This window comes from Ammospiza caudacuta, chromosome Z (genome assembly GCF_027887145.1).
Source record: "Ammospiza caudacuta isolate bAmmCau1 chromosome Z, bAmmCau1.pri, whole genome shotgun sequence".
In the NCBI taxonomy this organism is placed as follows: domain Eukaryota; kingdom Metazoa; phylum Chordata; class Aves; order Passeriformes; family Passerellidae; genus Ammospiza; species Ammospiza caudacuta.
Window position 1 is genome coordinate 11685787 of NC_080632.1, and position 25974 is coordinate 11711760.

General features: G+C 40.0%; 1 protein-coding gene across 4 annotated transcripts in view; it reads left to right on the forward strand.

The window, feature by feature from the left end:
- The window catches only part of TNFAIP8 (TNF alpha induced protein 8), a 57547-nt gene that overhangs the window by 11782 nt on the left and 19791 nt on the right, over positions 1–25974 (forward strand). The window contains exon 1 of one of the 4 annotated variants that reach the window (XM_058823647.1): positions 1517–1533. The exons of 2 other annotated variants lie outside the window; for them this stretch is intronic. In XM_058823647.1, coding sequence (XP_058679630.1) covers position 1533 — 1 coding nt within the window. In that variant the 5' untranslated portion in view covers positions 1517–1532. Of the gene's footprint in view, positions 1–1516; positions 1534–25585; positions 25737–25974 lie in introns of those variants that run through there. One more of the 4 variants, XM_058823644.1, reaches the window with a different exon arrangement.

A 25974-nucleotide genomic window follows, 5' to 3' on the forward strand; every position in this document is an offset into this window, starting at 1 on the left:
AGACTTCTCAGCTGAGAAGCACGTTGTAACATTCTCTGCTCTATTCTCCATCGATGGCCTCAGAGCAAGCTGGGGAAGTCTGGAAGCATGCAGCAGAGCACAGCCCTTTGGTGTCTGTATCCCAAAGGTTGTGCTCCCGTGTCTGAAAATTTTGGCTGAATACAGTAAGGTTGAAATGGGAAATAGCTGTCTGCGCAAATGCAGTTATTGTGCAGCAGTTGTTCTGTAATGCTCAGTGTGTGGCAACTTACAGCAAAACTAACTCCTGTTTTGGATCTGAATCTTGAAACTTTCAATGCAGGATTACTTCAAGGGAGTAAAAGGCAGTCAAGTGCTTCAAAACCATAACATCTTTTTTCCCTTTCCTTTAAATTATTTCAAGTTGTGTTATTTATGCATAATTTAGTTTTTATCTATAAACAGACATTGACAGAGTAGTTCTGTTACTTAAAATGGGAATCCTGAGGAGATTCAGAAGTCCACGTAGTTTAGAAAAAATGTTACAGCAACAATATTTTACAGTCTAGTCTAACTGCTGAGAGAAGGTGGGAAGATAAATTAGTGAAGTTACTCTAACATAAGCTAGTGAAATAAGAAGATGAAATTCAAAAGCTGTAGAAAGATTTCAGTCAATAACTTGCCTGCTCCCTTAGAACTCTCTTCTTTGAGTGTTCTAAAGGAAGTGAAAAGATTAGTTTGACACCCATTCTTCTTGTAGTACCTCTGGCACTATACATGCACGTATGAATGTTTAGTATGACTAGCAAATTTCACCATTCCTCTTTTTATGTGCTCCATCTATGTAGAGCTTGTACTTAATTCTTTCCCATGCTCTTCTCCTCCTGAAAACTGCCTGGAGATACTTGAGTAGTGTCAGCTAAAGGCAGTCCTAGATTGTCCCAGTAAAATATAATCATCACTAAAGGAAAATAGGTTGCTCTTTGAGTACACAAGATCACTTATTGACAGTGGAGGTGTGTAAGTCAATTAGTGCTGGCAACTATAAAGCTGGTTGGGTGATCCAGGGTAAATATGCTCCAGATATTGGTGTCTGTTTTGACACCAAGCTGAAAAGAATCTGTTGGAGGAAACTTCTCTCTGTGACATTTTAAATTCCTTTTACTTTATATGATTGGAAGAGTTCATATATTTTTTTTTATTGGGATAAAGCTTCCTTCCAAACTGTCAAAGAGAAGAATGTAATTTCTTTTGTGTTTTGCCATTATTCAGGTGAGGAAATTTCAGTAACTGGTAATATTAGTATTATACAAGATAGTTTTATTACATAACATCAGGTTTTTTACAGTTTAGGAGGTAATTCATACCAAGCTAAACTTTGTTATGCACAGAAATATTTCTCAGACATCTATTTGTAATGCTTATTTATTGATTTGATTCCTTAAGTGCCATGTGCTTTCATTTTTCTGCCTACGATTCATATCTCTTTTCTTTTTTTTTTTTTCAGAGTGACAAATCCAGACAGGTTTCTCTAAATTTCTCTGTACCAGCTGCATGTAGTTACATGTACATCAAGTAAGTGTAGTGTGTCTGTCTGAACAGTGTTCTCCTCTGTATGAATACATACAGAAACTACTATGATGAAAACTTTTTTGTGCTTGGGACCACAAGCTAAATTTCTTCTCAAAATCTAATTATTCCCTCATTCTTTCAATGTATTACTCTTGGACTGAAGAATGTAGCTCAAAATATTCAGACCTACATTTTCATTCATAGATCTTGAAATATTTTTTAAGCAAATGTTACACCTGTATTTACTTGCAAGATGCCTGGTGTAATTTCAGCATGCTGGTATTCTCCTTTTTTCCTTGACTATATGCTCCCATTTTTTCAGAGTCATAGAATGGCCTGGATTAGAAGGGACCTTCAGAGGTAGATCAGGCCTGGCCCTGGCCCCCACAGTCATCAAGGACATGTTTCACTGGGCAATGTTGCTCAAAGCCCCTCCAGCCTGGCTTTAAACACTTAGAGGAATGAGGCATCCACGACTTCTCTGGGCAGTGTGTGCCAGAGCCTCACCCTCGTGGTAAAATATTTCTTCTCTATGTCTGGTATAAAACTTTCAGCTGAAAACCCCTTGTCTGGTCACTATGGACTCCAGTAAAAAGTCTTTCCTCTTCTTTCTTTTAATCCCCCTTTGAGTGTTGAAAACTCAGAAAAGTTTTCTCCAGGGCCTTTTCTTCTCTGGGCAGAACACCCCACCTCTCATCCTGTCTTCATAGGGGAGGTGCTCCAATCCTTGGATCATCTTTGTGGCCTCCTCTGGACTCTCTTCAGCAGGTTCTCATCCTTCTTATGCTGGGGGTCCCTGAGCTGGATGCAGCATTCCAGGTGGGAGTAGAAAGGCAGGGTCAGCTCCCTGGACCTTCTAGCTGCATTGCTTTTGATGCTTTTTGATGCCTTTCTGCAAGGGCACACTCCCTGCTTTTATCCATTTCCCCCTGTTTTTGGTTTAGGTTCTGTTGCATGCACTTGACCATATTTCCCGCTCGCAACTCTGTCAATAATGTGTGCAGCTGAACATGACAGATGGGCAATAGCTGGTTCTAGAAAGAAAGACAGGGAGAAGGGAAGGCCCTATAATGAAGGTCACAAATTATTTTGCTTTTAGTCTGTATTCTTTTCAGGGATAGTTTGCCTAATTTTATGAAAAACAATGCATGGCCTTAATCGTCTAGGAAAGACGAGTAGGGTGAGAACAGTGGATGCAGTTGTGTATCTGCCAGGTGACAGCCTCAGTGGCTTTGACTCCAACACAGTGCATCCCAGTAAAAAGTTTCAAGGAATATTTTATTATATTTGTGATTTTTCCCTGCTTAGAACGACTTGCAACTGAAAGAGTCTCATTTCCAAAAAGAGATGTTCTTAGCTAATGTGACAGAAGATAGCGTTTGCATGAAGCTTAATTGATGTAACATTTTCCTATGAAACTTCCAGATGATTCTGGTATCATGAAGGTGTTTAGGAATTTCTGGGGAAAAAAATGAAATCTACATCAGATTTCTAGATGATTTACATAGAAATGTGTCATCTATAGAGATAATTTTTAAAAAGTTAATATAGGATACTGCATCTTTAGGGGAACTGGCCTTTTCTCTGCCTACATTCAGAAAATGTATTCTTGGATTGTTTCTGTACTTTTATGAGTATGACTTATTTTGGTGTTTTTTGTTTTTTTTTTTTCCCTTAAAATTTCTGTTTATGTGTAAAGAAAATGCACCTCTTCTGTGTTTGTTTGTCAGTCCTCCCCTGTTTTGTTTGTCAGCCATGGGAAGCAAGCACTTTCAGCCCTTACATGCTTGCTTGGGTAGCATATGTAGATTGGGAACCTGTTTTTCAGAGGTAAAATTATGGAAATTTGTTGCTCTGCTGACAACTTATTTGTGTAGCTTGGAATGAAATTCTAGCACCATCTCAGAATAGCATTAAAGCACCTCCTTGTGTTAACTACAACATCTAGTACCAGATAGCTGTAAGGAAGTGTGCCTTGTCAATAGCCATATAATAAGGAAATTTTACAGTGTCCTTTGGATAACATCTGGTTTTTTTGTTTCAAAAGAATTGAATTTTGCTAACGTTACTTGCTGGTGAAGATGGTGAGTTACACCACATTCCAGGACGTGCAGCTGTGCTAGCCCACCTGCAAAACAGTGAATGTATTTGTTGTAGAGACTGTGCAAGGAGACCGGTCCCTCAGCGACTGATGCTTCTTTGCTTGCTGGAGAGCTTGAAGCCAGGAATCTGGAGCTGTTGAGAGACTGCTTCAGATGGTGCATGTTAAAACCAGCAGAAGCCTTTTCAGTCTCAGACTGAAACCAGCTCTCATGCTGCAGTCATCAGCTGCTTTCATTCAGATTCTTCTCTTTATTGTTTTTCAAACAGGTACTTCAGAAAACTCCCTCACTTCTCAAGCTTCTTTCCTGAAAGGAGCTAAATATATAGTATTTTAAGCCTGTTAAAATGGTTTTTAACATGGCAGAAGTTGAGACATGCCTATGGTTTACTCAATGATTCTTTGAGTAGGAAAATAGATTTAAAGAAATTTACCTTAAAAATTATATTCATAATATCAAATTAATCAGAATCAAACTCATTATGGACAATTTTCCTGGTTTTGCTGACTGTACGATTTTAGTGTTTCTGGACCTAAATTTCACTGCTATTCTCCAATTAATATTGAATGCTATTCACTTTGACTCACAGAAAATCTTTTCTGGTGTTTCCTCTCTTATAACTAGGGACAATCACTACATATTTTTTGCTAATGTCTATGCTGCTAGCGTGAAATCACTTGATGGAATTTTTATCTTTAATAATTAAGACATCCCCTAATTCTTTTTAATAAGATAAGGTTTGGAAAAAAGAACTTTATAGCTTTTGTCCTGGTCCTGTGTGCACTCATACCAATTTCATTAGGCCAAAGGTGGTGGCTGTGCTTTAGGAAGAATAGCTGGAAAAAGCCTGCTTCTGGATCACAGGTGCCCATGTAGCAAGCATTTGCATCTCATGTTGTGGTCAAATTTAATTTTAGCTCTGCACAGGCACTTCAATCTTTACAGGGGTAACTGGGGAATTTGCTCCAGTGTTGGAGGCTTCCAGTACAGCTTTATTTGTCTTGTGGCTGGCCTGTTCTCACATGTTTTCATATCATCTTGTGAGTTAAAATAATTATTTCCATGACCTGCTATTCAGAGCCTGGATATTTTCGTAGGCTGAGGACTTGCCTGATGGGCATGCTGGTTGAAAGAGGAAATACATCAAACTCCTCGGCCTGCTGTGCACTCCCTTCCCTTGACAGCTACATTCCCCCTTTGCCGTTCCCCTGGTTTGAATCCTGCTCTCCTGAGCACTGCAGGCAAGTACATGATTTTCTTTGCATACATACATACGCATCTGTCATAAATAACATCTCTAGGTGGAGTCTGCTGGAATCACTGCTCACGGTATTTCTCTTCTATTCTTGCTAGGGAGACACAGGTGGACTTCCCTGCCAGGCATAGATACACACTGGCATTAGCTGGTGTGTTGCGGCAGCATTTCTGGTACAGCTTGCAAGACGGTTGGGCTCATTGATCTTTTAAAACGTGAGCGATTTCAAGGTTCTAAGGATAGGCATCAACAAGCAGGCTCACGTGGCCGCATTACTAGCAGATTCTTATGCACATTGTTAGCAAACATGTGGCAAGACATGTTTTTCTTCATGCTTAGCTGTGACAGCTCCTCAGAGCAGTGTTTGTGACGGGGTAGCAGATGCTTTTGGAGCTCAAGGGCATGTGGGGCTGTAAGGTCCTGTAAGGGAGGACCTGGTGAGGTCCTGGTACACAATTAAAGCTGTGAAGTGGTAAGCAGAAGCAGAAGGAGATGCATTGTGTTTGGTTCCTTCACTTTCTGCACGTGAGAAACTGTACAATTCCTTAGCAAACATTGTCAGGATTCAGCCATTTGAGCTTTTAAGAACTAGGGTGGAAAATCTCTGGTCACTTGAAGTTATCCTTGTTTCAGGTGAAAGTTAAGCACAGTTCTCAGCACACACTGCTGAGGTAGCTGCTCATTTAGAGTTGGCCTGAGGATGAGGAAAGTCCAGTTTAATAAGATAAATACCCAGAAGGAGAGAAGCTCAGTGATTTTTGTTTGTATTAGACATACAGCGTTTCAAGCACCAGTAGGTGTTGAGGTTGTGGGTATGTGAGCCTCAAAGGAAGCTGTGAGGTGAATATTGTGGTGGAAGCATTTTGGGAGTGGTTTTGGAGTTATCTTTGCCAGTGTGGGAATTGTGTGTCTTGCAATGAAAGAGGTGGTTGATGAAATAAATGGGATCAGCCACCAATGCTGATGGGCAAGTCTGATGCAATAACATCCATGCTGGGGGCATTGTCATGGTAACCTGAATTTGGGTCTTGAGATGGTCAAAATGTGTCAGATTGGGTGAAGGGTAGGTAGAGAGAAACCAATGTGGTGCAGCTAGGAAAAGGGTTTGAGGGCTGGTAATGTCCCCTGATACCAAATGTGTGTAATGCCTGACTGAAGGTAATGGGAAATTGGGCACACAACAGAAGTATTTTTTTTAAAGTGTTTTGTGTGGGTGTTGTTTCAAATGCAGGACCTTCTATGCAATCAAGCAGCACAGGGTTATGCATGACAAATATACACCAGTGGAAAGGTTGCTGCACTAAAGGGATACTGAAAGAAATACAGTGAGCTAATAACTTTTCAGTCTCAGAGAAGGAAAGAGGTGACCAGAACAATTTTTTGACATATGTGGTCTCTAAATAGTTAAAGGATTATCATGCATGACTTTGGGTACAGGATAAAAAAGCAAGGCATCCTCAAGCCCACACATTTTATCACTTTAGTGAGTTTCTGTAGAAGAGCTGAAGCTGTGCTTTATTGTTTGGCCACATACCAAGTGTCTGTATCATCCTTTGTATGCAGATGAGTGTCTTGTGTGTCTCACTTCTGTTGTGTTATCTTTTTCAGTGCAGTGACAGATTGGTTGATTAGTCATGATCTTGTGGCACAGGTCTTTTTCCTTTTGTTTCCAGTGGGTGATGTCCTTTCTGCTGAAGGATTCAAGTCAGTTGGCACTGATTTCACACCCCTTCTGCTGCCAAAAATGTCATGCTGTCCTGTTCCCATGCTTGTATTGTTTCTTTCCTTGTGTCAGCAGAAACCTTCATGTTCATCAGAATGAGGAACTCAATCATGAGATCAGTTAGCCTTTTTTATTTTCCCTCCAGCAGTCTTTTTTTTTGTGAATTAATTCTTCAATCTGATGGGTTGTGAAGCTAAGCAGATGCTTTTGCTGCCACGGGGAGCTCTCAGGCTGGGTGAAAGGAAGGGACACAGTGGGTATAACATGTCTGAGGGTGGGGAATTGTGCAACCACTTCATTTGGAGGCAGTGCTTAAAAGTTTGTGTTTATGGAAGTCTCTCAATCTGACTTTGTGCTTAGGTACGCTGATCTGCATCCCATTTCACTGAAACCCTGCCCTGATTTGTTCCTTTTTCCCTGTGTGTTTTGTCTTTATCTGTTCAGGACACCTCTCAGCTTCGTGGGAGACACCTCTCAAATGCTCGCGTTCTTTTGAGCCAAGTTTTATTTTTAAAGTTTTGTTTAGATACATTGAGAGACTCAGACTTACCCAAAATTGTAAAAGAAGGCTTCTTTTAGTCTGATATTTCCCCTTCCAGTACTTCATGCTAAAATTTTTCCTTTAGCAACTCTGCTATCCAATGAGGTATTAATAGTCACCTGTTGTTCACTATATATATATTTTTTTAATATGATGTCTGAATTGGAAAAGATAATAGCTTGTTTTCGTGTCACCTCCTTTTGAGATAGCCATTTCTGAATAATGTTTCCATTTCTTTACCCTCTCTTTAAAAAGCATTCCATTACCTAGAGTGCTGCTGTAAACCAAGAGGCAGTAGTAGTTGGTCAGATCACTTATTCACCTCTCCCATTCCCCTTATTGTTTGCTATTTTGAAGTTTTCCTAAATTACAGATGCAAATTATTCAGCCTTAAATCCATATCATCATCATCATCATCTGCATATGAGAATTTAATGAGAATTTTGTAGTGTGTTTGGATTCTGAGATATTTTTAGGAAGGGTGTTTGATCCTCTCTATGTCAGTTTTTGAAGTAAGGGGTTTTTTGGGCATTCAGTACTTGATGGAGCTTAGCTTTGTTTCTCAAGCATTAAGCTGTGATAAACCTGAATAAACTGCCTTTCACGAAGGCTCATGATCCGTAACGCGTGTGCTGGGCCACTGCAGTGTGTGGCATTTATTGTGCCACTTGTCACAGTGGAGGGAGAGATTTACCCTGCAGTGCAGGGGAATCTGACCCAGCAGTGCCTAGGTACAATGGATGTATGGAAAACAAAAGATTCCATTAATCTTACCCATTTATAAATCTGTGTCTGATGATTAATTTTGTCGTTAACTCTCATGAATATGTGTCTCTCAGGGTCAGCAGTGGCAGGCTTGCATTGCAGGATGTAATGGGAAGGGCTGAGGTGGCATCTGCAAGCCACGTGTGTGAGCATTGGCTGTTGTGTATTAGAAAATCTTTTGCTCCATCGACATCTCCCTGAGTATGTGTGTAGCTGACATACATGTGCATGTCAGAGTATTTTTGTGTCTCTGCTAAAACATACAAAGTTTTAAACAAACAGCAAACATGCAGAATTTTAAAAACTCTTCTTTCTTAGCAGTTGTTTAATTGTTTCTGTATAGCTTTTCAGTACAAGTGGAAAGTCAGTCAGTACATGTGAAGGAAGGACTGGGATTGTTCAGCATACTTGAAATATTAACTAAGGGAGAAAAGCTGGTAGTGCTAAATCCTGATCTTTTCAAAGTCTCCTTTCAAGTCTCCTTTTCAAAGTGCTTGAGAAAGCTAAAATGATAGTATTTCTTAAGCTGATTAGACTGAATACTGGTTTTTGCTGTAGTTCTTTGCTTCTCTGAAATCCACAATACAGAAGATGATTTAAAATAGCATTAGTTGTGACGGAGATACTTCAACAAAACAGGACAATGCACAGAAGCCAAGATGCTGTGGTTTTCTTCCCTGTTACAGCTGTATTTAATTATCTGCTGAACCAGAGTGCTGAAGACATAGATGTATGATTTTACTGTTCCGGATTTTTCCCAACTTCTTCAAGAGATGCTTGAAGAGTAGATTGTTTAGGGATTTATTTTTTCCATTGACATAAATGAACAAAAATAGATATTTTGATTGCCTTGTAAATAAATATAACTTTTTTCTAATTTAATGTTTACTTGTTCAATATAAGCAGATAACTCCTATTTTTATGTCCCTTAACTACTATAGATTAAAACAAATTATTAAATTCTAGTCCATAAGTATTTCAAATAACTTTTGCCTAGTATTACAATATTTAGGCTGACTAAAATACTCTTCCAGAAGATTACCTTCCTTTGAATTTTCCCTACAAGAGGTGCTGGAGTCACAGCAGCAAGGATAGAGCTGTGCCCTTGAGGATTTCCCCTTCATTTTCTGTACTGTCTCTGAAAGAAGCTAAGCCACAGTTTAGCAAATGCTGCATCTGTTATTTAATGTTACAGCCAGTTGTGCTGATCCATGCATTCAGGAGAGGAAGCAGTGCTGTTGCTTATAGAGACTCTTCCTGTCTTTGCCTCCAACTGCATCTCACCACCACATCTTTGGACTCCTTCCAAAAAGGATGTGGTCTTTTTCTGCTCCTGCTCTGCATTTGGACAGAGGTTGTACAATTTCCACTTCGTTGCAGCTGTATCGTGGTGAACAACCCTTCTCATGTTTTTGATACAGCAGAGTGTATAATGTCATCAGCTGACATGGTAGCTCATGCCATGTTCTACATAAAACGATGCAGGGCATCAGAAGTCCCTGACAAAAGCTGGGATCTATGTTCTGAGAATTCTAAATTCTTTCTGGATGCTGCAAGGCAAGACAAAGTTTTGTAGAGGATTGACCCATCCAGATTTGCATTATGTGGAGGCTGCTCTCCTCAGCACACTTGGGTGGTTGAGGCACAGCATTTCTGTGTACCTCTGCACAGCAGCTCCATGCAGTGTGGAGGGATGTCGAGCACTTTCCAAAGTGAAAGAACAGCTGTCATGCTGCAGTGCTGACAGTCAGCAATCATAATGTATCACATAAACAGAACTGTGAGATCTTCATCCTTTGTAGGGAAGTCAATGACTTTTGGGAGGTTGTCTTGTAAGGTAACTCAGTTTGGTTAAACATCTGGGCTGCTAGTGAGAGACCCAGCACAGAAGTTGAAAAAAACCAGAACTTGCAATAAGTATTCCTAAGCCTTACCTTTCTTTTTGACTTTTTTTTGGATAAAAAGTAATGGCTTTTCAGTTTCTGAGCCTATGGATTCCTAGCACCACAACTGGGTGCCTTCCCCCCTTCTCAGTCTGAGGTACGAGTTCCTACTGAGCATTTCTGCCTCATCTTCAGAAATACTCACAAGTCCTGGACGTGCTGGGACAGCTTCCCTTCCCCAGTGCTTCCCCTTGTCAACCAGAGGACTTCAGCCTCGTTAATGTGGGGTTTCTCAGCCCCATGAGATGTGCTTGTCAGTTTTAAGCACAGGGGTAGCCAACACGTGCCACCCCATGTCTTCCTGTCAGGCCTCAGTTGAGTTCCGTAGTATTTTCCTGTGTTCAGGGATGGTGTTTCATGGGGCACCTCAGACAGGCATTGATGTCTTTTGCTAAGGAGTCTTTCAAGGCTGCAGCCCTGAGGAACCTGTTTGCTCTGGAGCAGAAGAAGGGTATGAGCATAAATGAGCACTCACCTGAAGGAGATGTGAGGGCTGTTTATTGATAACTACAGATAATTCCAGATGCATTCCATGTATTCACTGTCCTCTGTCATTCTGCTTCAAGTGCTGTCAAGTGATTTTGATATTTAGGTTGTAAATGTTGTAAAGAAACCAAGAGCACAGCAGCATGATCCAGGTACTTGTGTCCTCCTGGAGGGGGGAGATGTGAGCGCATCTTTCCCTGCCACTCAAAATGTGAGTAGGCAGTATCTCTGTCAACCAACATATTGGTACTGTTACTAGTAACATAAACATTTAGGAATACAGCAGAGTGGCATTTGAAAGCACTTTGTTTTGTGGATGAAGTGTGCATGTCTTAGGACTATTTCTGAACAGCCAACCAGCTAGTCAGTTGTTTAATACTGCTGTCTTATTTAATATCAAATCAAGGTTTGTGTAGACCAGATTGATAGCACAGACTGGTGATGGGGTGCTGAATATATTCGGGTGTCTGGCCTAAAACTAAATTACTTAATTTTTGTAATGAAACTGGTCCCCAAAAACTTTGTAATCACTAAAACATATATAAATATAGAAATACGTATTTCATTTTAAAAGAGTATCAGGGTATCACAAATACAGTTAAACAGGAGCCTTATGGGTACCTTCACAGATGTTAACTGCTAATGGTTTTTGTCACTACCTGAAATTTATCTTTCATAATGTTGCTAACCCTTTTTCTTTTCCTGGAGGTGTATCAGACACTTTGATCAACAGCTTCTCTCTGGTTTGGTGCAGAAACAGATATTATTTATTTGTTGGGGTTGGTAGTTCTGCTGAGATGCAAAAGATACAGTTTCATTTGTGTTGTTTAGTCAAAATAACATTTATATCTAGTTTGAGTTTTAGTATAAACCACCTGTGAATAATTACCTGTGGAGCCAATTTTAGAGCAGATATTTGTAGTTACAATGTTTTTACTCTATGGAACCAGTAGCAGGTGAAATGAGAAATCTGTAGCTTTATACATGAGAGTTTTGCCATACAAAATTTGGGGAGGAAAAAAACTGCTGTTTTACTCACCAAGGGATTTCAGCTCACAGCCTTGGATCAGATATCAGCACCCTCACAGAGAGCTGACCAGTTTACTGGCTTCACAACCACCAGCAGAAGCTGATGTGCATGAATTCCTAGTTCCTGTCTGGAGGAGAGATGTCCTTCACATGGAAAGGCAGTACCTGGGTCCCCCAAAAGTTCCTATCCTGAGCCTCTGAAACAAGACTTTTCTGTGAAAGGAGACTGTTAGTACATGAGTTTGGAGTAAATAATAGTCTGTGAGATTTGTTTATTTCTTTATATAATGATGTTAGAAATAGCTTCAAGGTGGTAAAATTTTTTTTTTACTTCAAGTCTCCACCAATGACAAGCATTTCTAACCCTGTTCAGTTTTGATTTCATTTGGAAACCAATTGGTAAGAAGGCATCAGTAGATTTGAGTTGGAGATCAGATAAGATGAGCATAAATCTCTGTGGTCATCAAATATGTTACTTTCTTTCAGATCTTTGTTGCACAAACATGATTAACCGAGTGGTTTCCGGTTGTTGTTGTTGTGCACATTGGCCCTGCAAAGAATTTTACGGCTGCATTTAAGATGAAGAGTTGGCATTCGTGTGCCACACTCTTCAAAGGATAAATGTTCACAGATACCACATTTCAGAGGATCTGGAAGAAACAGACAGTGCATGCCCCGAGTGCTCCATGTGCGCGTGGTCAGTGAGGGCTCTGCAGAATCTGGGTTGCTGACATGTGTTACACCTTGTGACTTTAAAATGCAGCATTTCATGATGAGTATACTCACCTGCTTCTTCAAAACTAGAGAAATAAAAAAAATGTATCAAGTTCACAAATCTAAGACAAAGAAATGGTGTTTGTCATCAGTCATCACAAAATACCAGTTTTGAGTAGTAATTTTTTTTTAAAATGACATTCCTTTTCTGGACTTTTTGTATTTAGACAAATTTCTTTATTTGTTGTAAATACTTGCATATTTTAATGTAGTAGTTAATTTTTTCCAGTATTTGCCCATTCATTCACTATTAAATGTTTGTATTTCTCCAATTTCTGATAAATATTGGAATAAATGTCAGAAACCCACTATGACAGATTGGAATTTTTGTTTCTCATCTTGCAGTCATTAGGGCCAAAACTGCTCTTGTTGTTATTTTGTTGTGCCTTTGATTTTTGCGGTATTCTCACTTCTTGATCCCTGATCCACATTGTTTGATAGACTGATATATTTAACTCTAGATATCCAGGTATCTACATATAGAGTCTGCTGTGTTTAAATTCCAGAGCAATTTTGAAAAGAGATTATTTGTGCAGTGACTATGGAAGAGCTGTCAAGAATTAGTCACAAGCTTGAAGGTCAGTCTGCATTTACAGTATAAACTGTGGAGTAAAAACCACAGAAGATTGTGAAAGCAAACTCTCAGGAAGTGGGGAAACATGATGGCCGTAGTATTATGTTGCCCAAACATGCTCACTGTTTACTGTCAGGTAGGTTCCTGCTGGCTTTTTCCTGACGTTAAAAACAAGCTATGTTATGTAGATGTTGAAATTATCTGTTTTGGGAAGGCATTGCAATAGCTTTGGGTCAAATATATTTGTAGCCTGGCCTCATAATGCCACATTTCAGCTCTGCTTTTCTGTTCATCAGCTGGACTTGCTACTGTTTTCTACACACAGACAACTGCACTGAGATCAAGTAAGAGTGTTTGGTTATAAAAATCCAGTTTGAATGAAAGTGAACGTATGAGCTTTGTGCTAAATAGATGCTATTTTAGTGCTTTCAGGTAATGTGTTCCTTAGTACTGTTCTCTTAGTTTCACAGTTAAGACAAGTGTGTCATGTTTGGTATTTGGTAGTGGAGATTTGCTTTTTCTATTACACTTACAGAGATCAAGAACTTCATAACTCTACGTTGGTTTAAAATACAGATCAAGATTTTGGGGAAAATCTTACTTGCTTAGTTAGCGTTGTTTTGAGTAAAGGGAATGTTTCAAGTGGTGGCAGTCCCTGCTTCATCTTTTTTCATAAGGAATGTAAATGCATTTGCCATACATTTAGAATTAAATGCTCTAAGGCAGCCAGGAAGTAGAAAAGACAGATTTAGTAATTTTTGTTTCCATACCCCTCTAAAAACATGGCAGGCAATTGTCTCTACCCAACACTGATTAAACTAGAGTATCCTAATTTTTCTGATGGCATGTCTGTTACTATAAATTAGCTGCATAGGAAAAAATATTGAAGGGGGATGCCCCAGATAACTGCTGTTTTGCAGTGGACACAGAAACAACAACAATTACCTAATTTTAGGTATATCATCCCTTTGCCACCATTTGAGTTGTTCTTAATTTTCCAAAGAAAAACATATTTTGGATATCTGAATTCTCACAAAATTAATGAGACTGTCTTTTTTGTGGAGGTAAGACAAAGAATAACTTAATACTTGGGGATGTTTTTCAAACCCACTTGAGGTTGCATAGGCAATCTTTATACATGGCATTCCTGATTTATGATGGGCATTTTAATTCAACACTGTGCCCCCCAATAATCCACCACCTACCTCTGCATTCGAAACAATCCTGCATGTCCCATAAGAGGAAATGCTGGCACTGATTTTGCAGCTGGGAAGTTGAGTTACAGGTAACTCAACACATGGTTACACTATCCCGTTTCTGGGAAGATGGGATGGGGAAGGGAAAAACAGAGGGCAGAGCAGGTCTGAACTAAGTCATGGCAGGCAGAAGCTGGGAGCAAGGGGTGAGCCTCATGGGCGGCACAATTGTATCCATACTTTGAAGTGATACTTCAAATTTTAGTGTGGTTTCAAATTCATGGAGCCAAAGTGCTAGCACTACGTTGTGTGCTATATTGCCATGGTACTGTAGCTGTCCTCTAGACGTAATTAAGTTTTTTTTCAAACTAATCTGGGTTTTGGATTGTGAAAAAATTATATGTATTTTGTACTGCTACCTGGTGTTTTGCTGACAGATTTCAGGTTATGTCCACTGCTTCAGAAGCATTTAGTTCTCCAGATTTGCCATACCAGCATGTACAAAACACAATTGCAACCTTTCTGTGTGCTGCAGTATAAAATGCTATTGCAGGGCTATATGGGAAGCCGCTTTCTAGACATTCTGGCCAGTGCTTTCCCGCTCTGTTCCCTAGACGAGCAAAACTGATTCAAGAAGCCCTGGGCTTTTTTTAATCAGGGTGCTGTTGCCACCTCGTGGCTTTGGCCAAAATCACTGGCAAATGCTCCATGACCTGCCCTGATGACTGACATGTCCAAGTGCGATGGCTGTGGGATGCACAGAGGGGAGCAGGTGGATCTGTTCCGAGAGACCTGACCTCAGTGCAGCTCTCAGAAGTTTGTTACGTGGGATTTCTGATCCAAGTGCCACATTCCTTGTGTGCAGAGTCAGTGGCAGTCTTTGTTCTTTCTCTTGTCCCTTTTATTTTCCAGTGGACAAAGATAGTAGCTATTGTCCATACTCAGTCTCAGATTTTGGAAACACAAAGAAGATTTGCAGAAGCACAGCCCTGACAGACCATCTGCCCGAACAAGTAAATCATCATAAGTGTGTGCCATAATTCAGCTTTCTGTAAACAAGATATTGAGCAACAAGAGTTAGAAGTCTTGTTCAGATCTTGTTATCCATAATTTTTTTTTGGAAACTGAATACTTGAAATAGTTCCTGAAAGTCTTGCAATAATCCTTTGAAGTGGTATTCAGTTTGGCTGAGCCCCAAAGTGCAGATTCTGTTGTTATTGTTGCTAAGGCAATTCTGAGGGCTGAAGTAAGAGTTTCCTGTAAAGTGGATAAAATTGTTGAGAAGTTAGACCTATGAAATAAACTCATTTGGAGTCCAGCAAAATTCTGATGTGTTTTGTTGGTTTGGTTTTTTTTAATTGGAACTGAGACCCATCAGTAGAAGTCCAATATTGAATTTTTAATGCAATGTGGAGATGCTAACCAGAGTTTACACATGAAATTTGCATGAACATTGCTCACTAATGTAAGCTTACTTAATAGAAGGAAAAATGAGCAAGGTATGGATTTTCAGTGGTTATAACTAAATTAGAGATCATCCAAGACCTTCTTTTTGAGACAAATACTTAATTTTAGCTGCAGTTAATTATTTTATATTAAAAAATAACAAAAAGGAGAGCTCCTACTTGTGGTTTAAATTCTCCCAGACAAAAAAAAAAAAAATTAAATGTTAGCTATATTTGTCCTGTAAATGGACACCATATGCCTATGCTGGCATGGTAAATGGAGAGGAAGAAGAGGAAGATGGTGCTGCTCTGGGAGACAGACACTCTCACTTGGACCAGTTTGGAGTGCTGTTTTCTCAAGTGTGATTTAGTTATGAAAATGTTACCATAAGCCAGAGGAAGCAAGTGCTGAAAGACTTCCATAAATTATGAGTTCCTCAGTTTTCTTTGGGTATTGAAATTCCAGCACTTGTTCAACATAGTCTTAGTTAATATTTTGCAAAAAAGACTGCAGAAAACTCTTGCAAGTGTTCCTCCAGATTCTTTCTGGCTTCAGTCTAAGCTTTATGCAAATAATAAACTGATTTAAAGCCAATTTGGAACAAGCAGATATCAATATGGTTATTTGATGGAATATCATATAATTAGGTTCATCTGGCTTGTGAATGTAAACTATAGCTAAACTCAGTCTTAAAGAGCAAACTCTGCTTATGTTTAATATCCATTTAAATCTCTCTTTTAATCTCGTAATTGAATTTGTACTAAAAGGAGATTATTCATATAGGTATTTTTTAAAAGAATTTTTTAATTTGAAATTTTTTCTAGATAAGATCTCCATTTGATATGCAAGTGGTGTTTTGACTATTTGCATGACTAATGTCTTTGATGTCTTGGAGAAAAAGGGCATAGTTTGATTGTTACGCATTAGCAGAACACTTGGATTGTGTGCTTGGGACTGGAACACAGCCCTCCCCAGCTGAGACAAATGTGTTTTCCCACATGTGCACCACTTTTATATTAACAGAAACTTTCCTTTTTTAAAGATAATTTTCGATTTCCTGTTCTTTCAGCATAAAAAAAGCCATTATTTGCATACCCTTTGGTAGCATGTTTAAATGCGCTGTATTTAACACTAGTTCAGGCACCTGGTTTTTGAGCTCTTTTTTGAGTTTTGGCTATGTGATACTAGATTTTCTGTTTGTAATTAAAATACCCCTTTCCAATTAAAATTGTTCTAGCATTGTGTTTTGATGCACAGGCATCAGGCAGTACCACTTCTGTCGTGCTGGGAGCAGATCTGGTGCAGATGTGCAGATGTGGTGGTGCTGTCAGCAGGTTCTGTGTAGCACCCTGACTCCCTCTACTTGTCTGGGGAAACTGTGACATTATGGTGTGATTTCTGTTTTTAGTGCAGGGATTCTTTCAAATCTGTGTTCTTGGTGCCCTGCCCTCAGATTTCTTTGGCCTTGCTTTTATTTTTGCAAAGGCTGCAACTACATATAGTAACACAAATATCTCATAAGAATTATATCATTAATTACTGCTAGGAAGCTTATTTTCCTGTGTGACCAAACTACAAAACTAGCTCTGATCTGCTGTACTCTTCACCAGACCAGAGAATTGCATTTTCCTACCTCTGTTCATGCAGGCCACAGTCTCATTTTCTCCAGTGCTGCTCTTTGCTTGGCATAGCACTGTTGGAAGGAGCAATTTGTGTGTAGTCCTGTTACAGGACCTTAAAAAAAGTTCACTTAAAAAAGTGAAAATAGTGAGTGAAATGTTTGCTATTTGAATAAACCGTGCTATAAGCCAGTGACAGTACATGTTGCATGATTTGGTGCAAGGCCCTCAAAAACAGTCTTTTTGACTTCCACCACACCTGTGTGAATTCTCAAACCACCAGAAACTGTCACTGATTACCTACTTGTGGCAGCAGCTCTCTGACCACAGAGAAAAACACAACTTCCCCAAGTATCTTTCTGGGAAAGGCTGTAAGAAGATCTGCGGAATTAATAAGAAACAATTCTTACCTTAACTTGTTACATCTGGTAATGTGAACATGTAAAATGCATTACAGAAATTTATTTACCAAAGAGTGGTTTCTTGATTAGCCAATGGTGATAGTATTGTAAGTAAAAAACCAATTAAGTCCGCCTGTAGCAAACTAGGATATAAAAAACTAGTAAGTTTCTTAATAAAAGAAATTCATCAACCTTGTATAAATACATAGAATCTATACCAATTATTATCCCAGCTGGGGGCCCATGACTGTGACACATCCTCTTTGTGCATAGCTCTGCTGGTTTTGGCTCTGACAGAGTTAATTTTCTTCACAGTGCTTAGTATGGGGCAGCGTTTTGGATTTCTGCTGGTAACAGCCTTAATACAGGAGCATTTTCCTTACTATTTGCACAGGGCCAAGGCCTCTTCAGCTCCTCACCCCACGCCACCAGCAAGTGGTTTGTGGCTGTGCCAGAAGCTGGGAGGGGACACCGCCAGGACATCTGGCTCAAACTGACCAGAGGGATGGATATTCCAGACCATTTGGTGTTGTGCTCAGCACATAAAGCTGGGGGAAGAGGAAGGAAGAGAGGGACATTCAGAGTGAAAACATTTGCCTTGTTACCTGTGATGGAGCCCTGCTGTCTTGGAGATGGCTGAACTTCTCCCTGCCCATGGGAAGTGGTGAATTGTTCTCCTTTGCTTGCGTGAGCAGCTTTTGCTTTGCCTGTTAAACTGTCTGTATCCCACCCCATGAGTTTTCTCACTTTTGGCCTTTCAATTCTTCCCCCTGCCCCGAGTAGGAGTGCACAAGTGGCTCTGTGGGGATCAGTTCCCAGTTGGGGCTAAGCCATAACAAGAACAACCAAGCCCTTGAATGTTATTTGGTATGTTTGCTCTTGATAAATTGTTTTGTGCTTTCTTATGCACTGAAACCTTGTTTTCACTAAATGCTAACTTCTGGATGAGTTAACCACCCTCAGTGCACAGTATCTATATGACTACAATAAGACCTCTTATTTTGGCAACATGATATGTACGGACAAGAAATCAGAATTACATCACAATTCACATCTCAGAAGACATGGTGTTGCTTTGTGTGTGAATTTTCAGACTGATTTTGAAAAGAAAAAAGATAGGCCAGTGAAACCCTTTCTGAGCTGAGAGCAGTCTTGTACCCTGGAAATGTGCTGTTCTGTAACAAATAACAAACATTGTGAGGTTGACTAGAATGGATCAGTCTGAGCCGTCGTCCCATCAGGCCTGTGCTCAGAGTGTGGTGTGACTGGTAATCCAACAATTAATGGCAGATGCAGCTAAAATTTATGAAGAAATCTTCATTTTGAGGCTAAGCGAAGGAGTTTCCATACCTCTTAACCACATGAGCTTTTGAGTGTATCTTCACAATAACTTAAAAACAACTCTTGTCACTATTTGGAAACTTAAAATATCAGCATGTTTGTGTCAAGGACACCAGTTTGGAAGATGCACACTGCATCTGTCTTGACAGTTTGCAAGGTGCTTAGTATCCCGTTGTCTTCCTGTCAGCTCAGAATATTTATAAATGGGATCATGGATATTGCAGAGATGGGACTTCCAAATGTTGTAGCAAAGTTATGTTCAATATAAAGCAGGTTCAACTTCATGGAGTCTTTTGTGCACATATCCTGCCCTCTCTCCATACATTTTCTGTCAGGGAGAGGAGCTGGAGTGAGGATTATCTATTAGGGAAGTTTAACTGCATCCATACGGACTCCAGGATGTGTGCCCCACATGCTGCTTTTCCTGTCCTTCGCTTGGTAGGCTTGTTGTGAATTCCTCTGTCACCCAACACTGCTGCTCATTTGTCTGGTTCATTGTCAAAAGGAGGTCTTCAGATACACTTCTGCAAATCTTACCCTGTGGTGAAGCCGTAGCTTTTGCTCGCTCTGAAGGGCCACACCGCCAGTGTTGTGTGGGTTCATTCAGCACCAGATTTGTCATATTTTGCTTTAACCATTTGGAAATGAAGGTATGGACAGACCTCAGTACACCAGTAGCGGGTGGAGAATGGATGTTTTAATGGGAAGGTCTAGAAAAAGAGAAGGAGGGCAGCATGGGGAGGGGAGGAGAATAGCATGCACTGCTGGATGCCAAGCGTGGTGCAAATGCCATTGAGCAATCCCCAAGTAAAATTATCAGGTGACAATGACATGTTTTTATAATTTGTTAACTGATAGTCGTTAACTTCTATAATTTATTAACCACATGGCAGAAGCACGAGCTAGAGTATCATTCATGTGTTTCTCCAACAGGTGGGGGTATTGTATGTGTTTCAGCAAGTGCTGAAACCAGACCATCTGCCTTGGTCGGAAGTCTGCTGGGCAAAGGGGAAGTAATGAGATAAGGGAATAGCAAGCAGCAAAAATCAGACCAAACCCAGGAGTACACATATTTTTCATATCTGGATTATATCTCAAGCTGCTAATTTTTTATTTATTTATCTTCGGAAAATTCAGCCCAGAAAATTCTCTGGGCTGAATTTTCCTAAGAGAAAAACTACCTGATAGTTTATGTGCATGCAGAAAAATTAGTTTAAAATTCTGAATCATATGTAACTGAGATGTTAGAGTTCTGCTGTTACATGGAAACACTGACTATTGCTGAAAACAGTATTTTTGACATTATTCATAAGCTAAGCACTGTGTAGGATGTCTTGATGTACGTCTTGGTTATGGTAGAAGATAAAACAGTAGTAAAGTCTGGTTGCAGCAAAAGATAGACCATTGTACCTTATATTCTTATTTACAGAGCTATATAAACAGTGCTATTAAAATCACACAGCTAATCAAGATAAATTTTTTTTACTCAACTCCAAAATAATTAAATTGTGTAAGAGTTGGAATTTGGTTTTGCTGTGCTCACACCTTACGGACAGTGCATATTGCACTTTCTTTTGCAATAGTAGAAGTAATACTATGGTGTTGCTTTACCTCTGTGTTAGGAAATAACTTTAACTTCTTGGTTTGCCTGTTTGCTTGGTCTGCTTGCAACTGTTTAAGTGCATAACTGAAAGCAGAACAACTTGGATAAAGTGGACATAATACAAATCTTTGTTTCAGCAAGAAAGCCGAAACTTCACTTTTTTTTTCCCTGTGCCTGTAGCACTCTCTGCACACTCTCTCCCCGCATCCTGCACACACGATGTCTGCGTGCAGCTTTGTGTGTGGCATCAGCAGAGGGCACAGGCTGCAGGTCAGCGCTGCACCCTCGGGCACCGACAGCTTGGCAGGTGGATTTCTGCATGCCAGGGGAGGAGACGGGCAATGCTGCAAGAGACAGCAGATCCTGCTTTTGTGCTGCAAGATCCCGGTGCTCTGAGAGCTCACCCACCAGTCTGAACTAAGAGAGAAGCGCTAGAAAACAAAAATATTTCCTGTTTTGTAAATCTGTGCTTCTTGAAACTCTGTGCAATTGTGATCTGCCTGCCTGAGGAAAAGGTTGTAGTGGTACTGGAAGGAATGCAGGAAAGGAGCAAAGGAGCAAGTCAAGGGCACGCCTCTGTGCTGTCTTTGCCTGCTTACTCAATCAGTAACCTCTATAAAAAGGTCTTTCAGGGAAAATCTGCAAATTATTAAGGCATGACTTGCAAAAGCAGTTATAGTTAATTTCCTAATGATATCTCAGTGTGGCTTCCAGACTTGGATTTAACAATTTTCCTCTTATTTCTATGAGGAAAATACCAACATTATTTGTATGGTTTTTTTCCTGAGGTACTGTGTTAGCATCTGGTTGCCCTTATGAGAGGTCAGCGTGTTTGGAAACTCCATACATGTATGCAGACCAGACCTGATACCCTTTTTTCTGCTTGGAAGGTCTTAGACTTACATATAACAATCTTACATCTTGTTCCCTCTCAGAACATTAGTTTGAGAAAAAGTCAAAACTCTTGAGAATTGGTGAAATGCATTATAGTGTGGCACATAATTTCCCAGTACATTTTTAAAATTGTATACCAAAAAAAAAAAAATATGTGTGAGTGATTCAGGATAGTGTCCAATGTTGTTATCCTGTTTGAAAACTTGTGTCATGTATCCATAGTCCACACACATTGAAGAGCCTCAGAAGCTGAAAATCTGTTAACCCAAACTTCTAGTGTCAGAAATAGGTACAACAGCTTATTGTGGCTAAAAGGAGAAATGGCAAAAGGTTTCCTTGTATTTTTCCTCCAGGAATTCTGGCCTGCCCTCTGCGACATTATCTGTCAGGAAGTTACTTTTGTTTTCTGTAAGAGAATCTGCCCTACAAAATTTTGTTTTGTCTACTGATTCTGTTTTTAGAGTTTTTGCCATTCTTTGTTTTGTCCCTCCTATTCCATATATCCCATGCAGTGTTTACTTGTACACCTTTTCCTTTTCCTCACAATTGGTAGTGTGGTGGGAAATCCCAATCTCCTCAGCTGCTATCAGGGTCTGTCATGTGGTTTCAAATAATTCAGTACATTACAGTCAGTAAAAGAGACATAACTGACTTAGGGAAAAGGACTGATGACTCTCATCTCTGCCAGGGAATTGTAGCTGGGCACAGATCGTACTTTTTTATTGTTTAAAGGTTTGAAATCCACTGAATGTGACATTCTGGAAGAGCAGAAGGTATTCATCAGACAACTTTATTATGTTAACAAAATATGGGGAAGTTTTGTTTTTTTTTTTTTTTTTTTTTTTAATCACATGAATGTGTGAAGTCTTAAGTGTGACATTACCATGTCCTTCTCTCTAGAACTGTTCTAGGGCTGTACAGGGTTTTTCTTACAGTAGAGGATTTAGTCTTGCTTCCAATGGCAGCTGCCTCCTTTTGAAATCTTCTTGCTGATACTTTTCTGGTAGTGGTGCTGCTTCCTTTTTTTTTTTATGAAACAAAATATTATAGTCTTTTTTGACATTTTAGAGTCTTCTTGACAACAATTTTAGCCCTTTTTTTTTCTGCTAAGATGCCTATTATTTCTGTTATATACTTACAAGATGCATCATTGTATTTTCAGCTTCTGTATCTAATGGACAAATGCTTGTGTAAAGAGAGCTGTCTCATTATGGATTGTGACACAAAACATAAACAGGGTTTTGAGCTGGAGAGAGGGGATGTGCTGGCCCATCCCTTCACGATTCCTCATGCACTACTGTAGTAAGCCAGGGCCTGGCTCTAGCCTGCTCTTGCTGTGGTGACCCTTCCTTAGGGTTTAGCAGAAGTCAGGACAATTTACAGATGTGATGAGTTAAAAGCCAAGCCAAACCAGGACTAGCTTTTTTTTTTTTTTTTTTTTTTTTTTTTTTTTTTTTTTTTTTCTTTTAAGAAAAACCAAAAGTTTGGTTTTTTTCAGCAGAGAAGGTTGGAAAGGACCATACTCCCCTTGTCTTACCCAGCTTTGAAGCTTTTAGCCACTGAAGCATATCAGCCCATTTTTTTTGTGTGTGTTGTACGCAGATGATTTCATTTTCTTGTGGGAATTCTGGCCTTCCCTCCATAACAGTGTCTGTCCAAATGTGTGGTGAGTTTTAGGCCTTCACTGTAGGAAGGTACTTTTCTGTAAGAGAATCTGTCCCATGAAATTTAGCTGCACCTATTAATTATGTTTTTGGAATTTTTGTTATTCCTTTTTTTGTCATTCCTATTCCAAATCACATGCACAGTTTACAATTAAAGAGGGATTTTTTGGGGCTTTCCAGGCTTTTTACTCACCGTGGGATCCAAATAAATCTGGATGCTTTGATAAATGTCACTTCCCTGTAGATGTAGTGTCATCTGTTACCCTGGCTCTAGTATTTTTCACTGACTCTGCTTAATTTTAACCTGCCTCATTCCATTACTTTTGCTGTCTTTCTAAGGACAATAATTAAAGTTGCTTGGGTGCAGACTCTGAAAAAGGTGATAATGTTCTATTATCGTATGCCAGTACGAGTTCCTGCTTAACCCAAGAGCAGAAAATTACATACCTGACCAGTCTTTGGCCAGGTTGGAGTCTTTTCACCACTCTTTTCAGTACATGTTAGGCTTTTAAGAAGCCTAACAACCAAAATGAAAGAAAAACCAATTTCTCGAGTCTGAATTGAGACCCTGTGTGCAGGAGTATCAGGACTGCGTGAGGAGATGTGATTTTGACTTTGTGCATAAGAAATGAAATAAAATCACTGTATTTTTGTTATTTTGTTATTTTTGTTATCCACTGGGGTATAAAGTTTCTGAGATTTGAGAAATCCTGATTTACAAAACTTGCTGACATTTAATCACAGGTCTTATTATCTCTCTGTGTCTGTCTGTCATCTAAAATAACAAAAGGCATCCATCTAATATGTAAATGTGATCATGCAGGGATCTTGATGCTGGCTTATATTCCTGTTTCTCTACAACACTTCCTTTGATTAAAGGACTCCAGGGGCTACTGCAGTTCTTCTGGACTCACCTTATGTTTCTTCCTGTTCTTTCTCTATTCTGTGTGAAGTTTTTTGATTGGTTTTAATCTCCTTATTACCCTTAACTAGTACTTTAATTTTTTTTCCTTTTTGTTTATCTTGAAAATGTGGCTTCTTTAGCTACTCCAGTGATGTAGTTAGGGGTAATACTCAATTTCATTCTCTGTGCTTTCAAGGATGCAGCATTGTACACCACAGGAGTTGATAAGGCCTGCAGAAGACAGCTAGCTTCTTAAGGAATATCTTTGAGGAACTCATGGAGTTATGTGTATTGCAAAACAGGAAATTGTCAGTGTCACCAAAAGCCTTTAAAAAAAAGGAAATCTGTCTTTCCTAGGTGTGGGTAGAGTACATGGCAAAGGACAGTCCTTATAATAAAATAACTGCAAGTAGGATAAAACTGCTAACATTCTGAAGTATTATTTACCCCAGTCCTCTGAGCAGCTTTGCTGTAGGTAAAGAATTCGTGCTGTATCTGTTAGTTGCAAGGCCATCCTTCCTACATCTGGTCTTCTCAGCTTTGTGAGTGTAAACGCCTTAACGAGTACAAGGGAATGTTACAATCTGAACAGTTTATTTATTTTTTTTTTCCTCTGTGCCTCAGTGCAGAGCTGCTAACAGTTTTGGCTCTTTCTGACTTCACTGCGAAATACAAATACACTTACTTCTGCTTGACTGCAGTAGGACATTTGCTAACTGTTAATAGCTGTTAATGATGTTACCTCCAGGAGACCCCGAGAGCCCTTCAGGCCCGCAGGTTTGACCTTGTGAGACAGAGAGGTAGGTGGGAATTTGATGGCATGTTGGAGCTGGCAGGGCCATCACATCTCTCCTTTTGTCAGAGCAGTCGTGTTTCCAGCGAGGTTTTGCCCTGTTCACTGTGCTAGAAATCCATTGAATGAATAAGCAGGGATAGATGGTTCCCTAGAACAATGATTTTACTGGAGTCTGTGCTAACTGAGAGTGGGCTTCAGAGTAATTCCCCTTGATTTTGCGCTGAAGGCGTGTATGACACGCTGCAAACTGGGAAGTGGCTGCTGAAGACCCCGACCTCTTCGTAAAACTGTATCCTGTAGTAGTTAAAAACATCAAGTCTTTTATGGAATGTTTGTGGTGTAGCTGGGGTAGCACAAAGAATCCAGATAGTTTTTCCTAGGATGTAAACTGAATCACTAGTCTCAGGGTAGATGGCACCATGCACTGAGCACTACTGAAAGAAAATTATTTTTGCTCAAACTACCTGAAAGAAGGCTGCTACTTCTCACCTTTAAGCACCTATTAAGTCATCCAGTATTAGTCAGTGTAATTATGGAAGCTGCAGAAGTAATTCCAGATAGCAAACAGTGTTGAAATGTACAATTTAGCCTTAAAAACAAAACAATTTAAAATAGATTTTCCTGCAAGTTAAGGGAGCCCCAGTGTGATTGTCAGCCACCGCAATCAGACACTGCTGTGCGCTCAGGGCTCTTTTGGCCTCTCCTGCTTGCTTTCTCATACCACGTTGGCAAGCTGCAACAAGTGAAAACTCCACCCTTCCTACAGACTGGGGAGAATAAGATTCATAAACGGCAACAGCTGGCGAGTAAAACCGGGGTTTCTCTGAAGGTGCTGTTTTTTCAGACAGTCGCTGTGTGCAGCTGAGAAAGGGGCGGGCTCCTTTGCAAGTAGATTAGTTGTGATTTGCTGAATTCGTAGACTTTTCCCCTCAAAACCCCAGCCCTCTCGCGCTCTCTCTCTCTCTCTCTCTCTTTTTTTTTTTCTTTTTTTTTTTTCCCCCTCCTTCTGAGAGAGAGAGAGAGAGAGAGAGAGAAAGGGAGAGGGAGAGAAGTTGACCTGCGGCTGCCTCTCAGCGCGCACGTCAGCGTCGGTCCGGTCCCAGAGCCTCGCCCGGCACCATGAGCTCGGAAGCCGATGAGCCCAAGGAAGGTACGGTTCTGAGCTATTTATTTTCCTAATGTATTTATTAGGGGAGGAAATCCACGCGCTGCTTCTCCGAGCATGGAGGAGGAGAGTTTATGCCCTCTTCAGCTTTCGGGTGTTCAAAGGGGAGGGGAAAAGGCCTTTGCAAAAGTGTTGGGAGCCGTGGCGATTTTGCGGGATACGACGGGACCGAAGTGTTGGTGCCCAGGGGTGTCTGTCTGCCTCGGCAGTGGTAATTTACCCG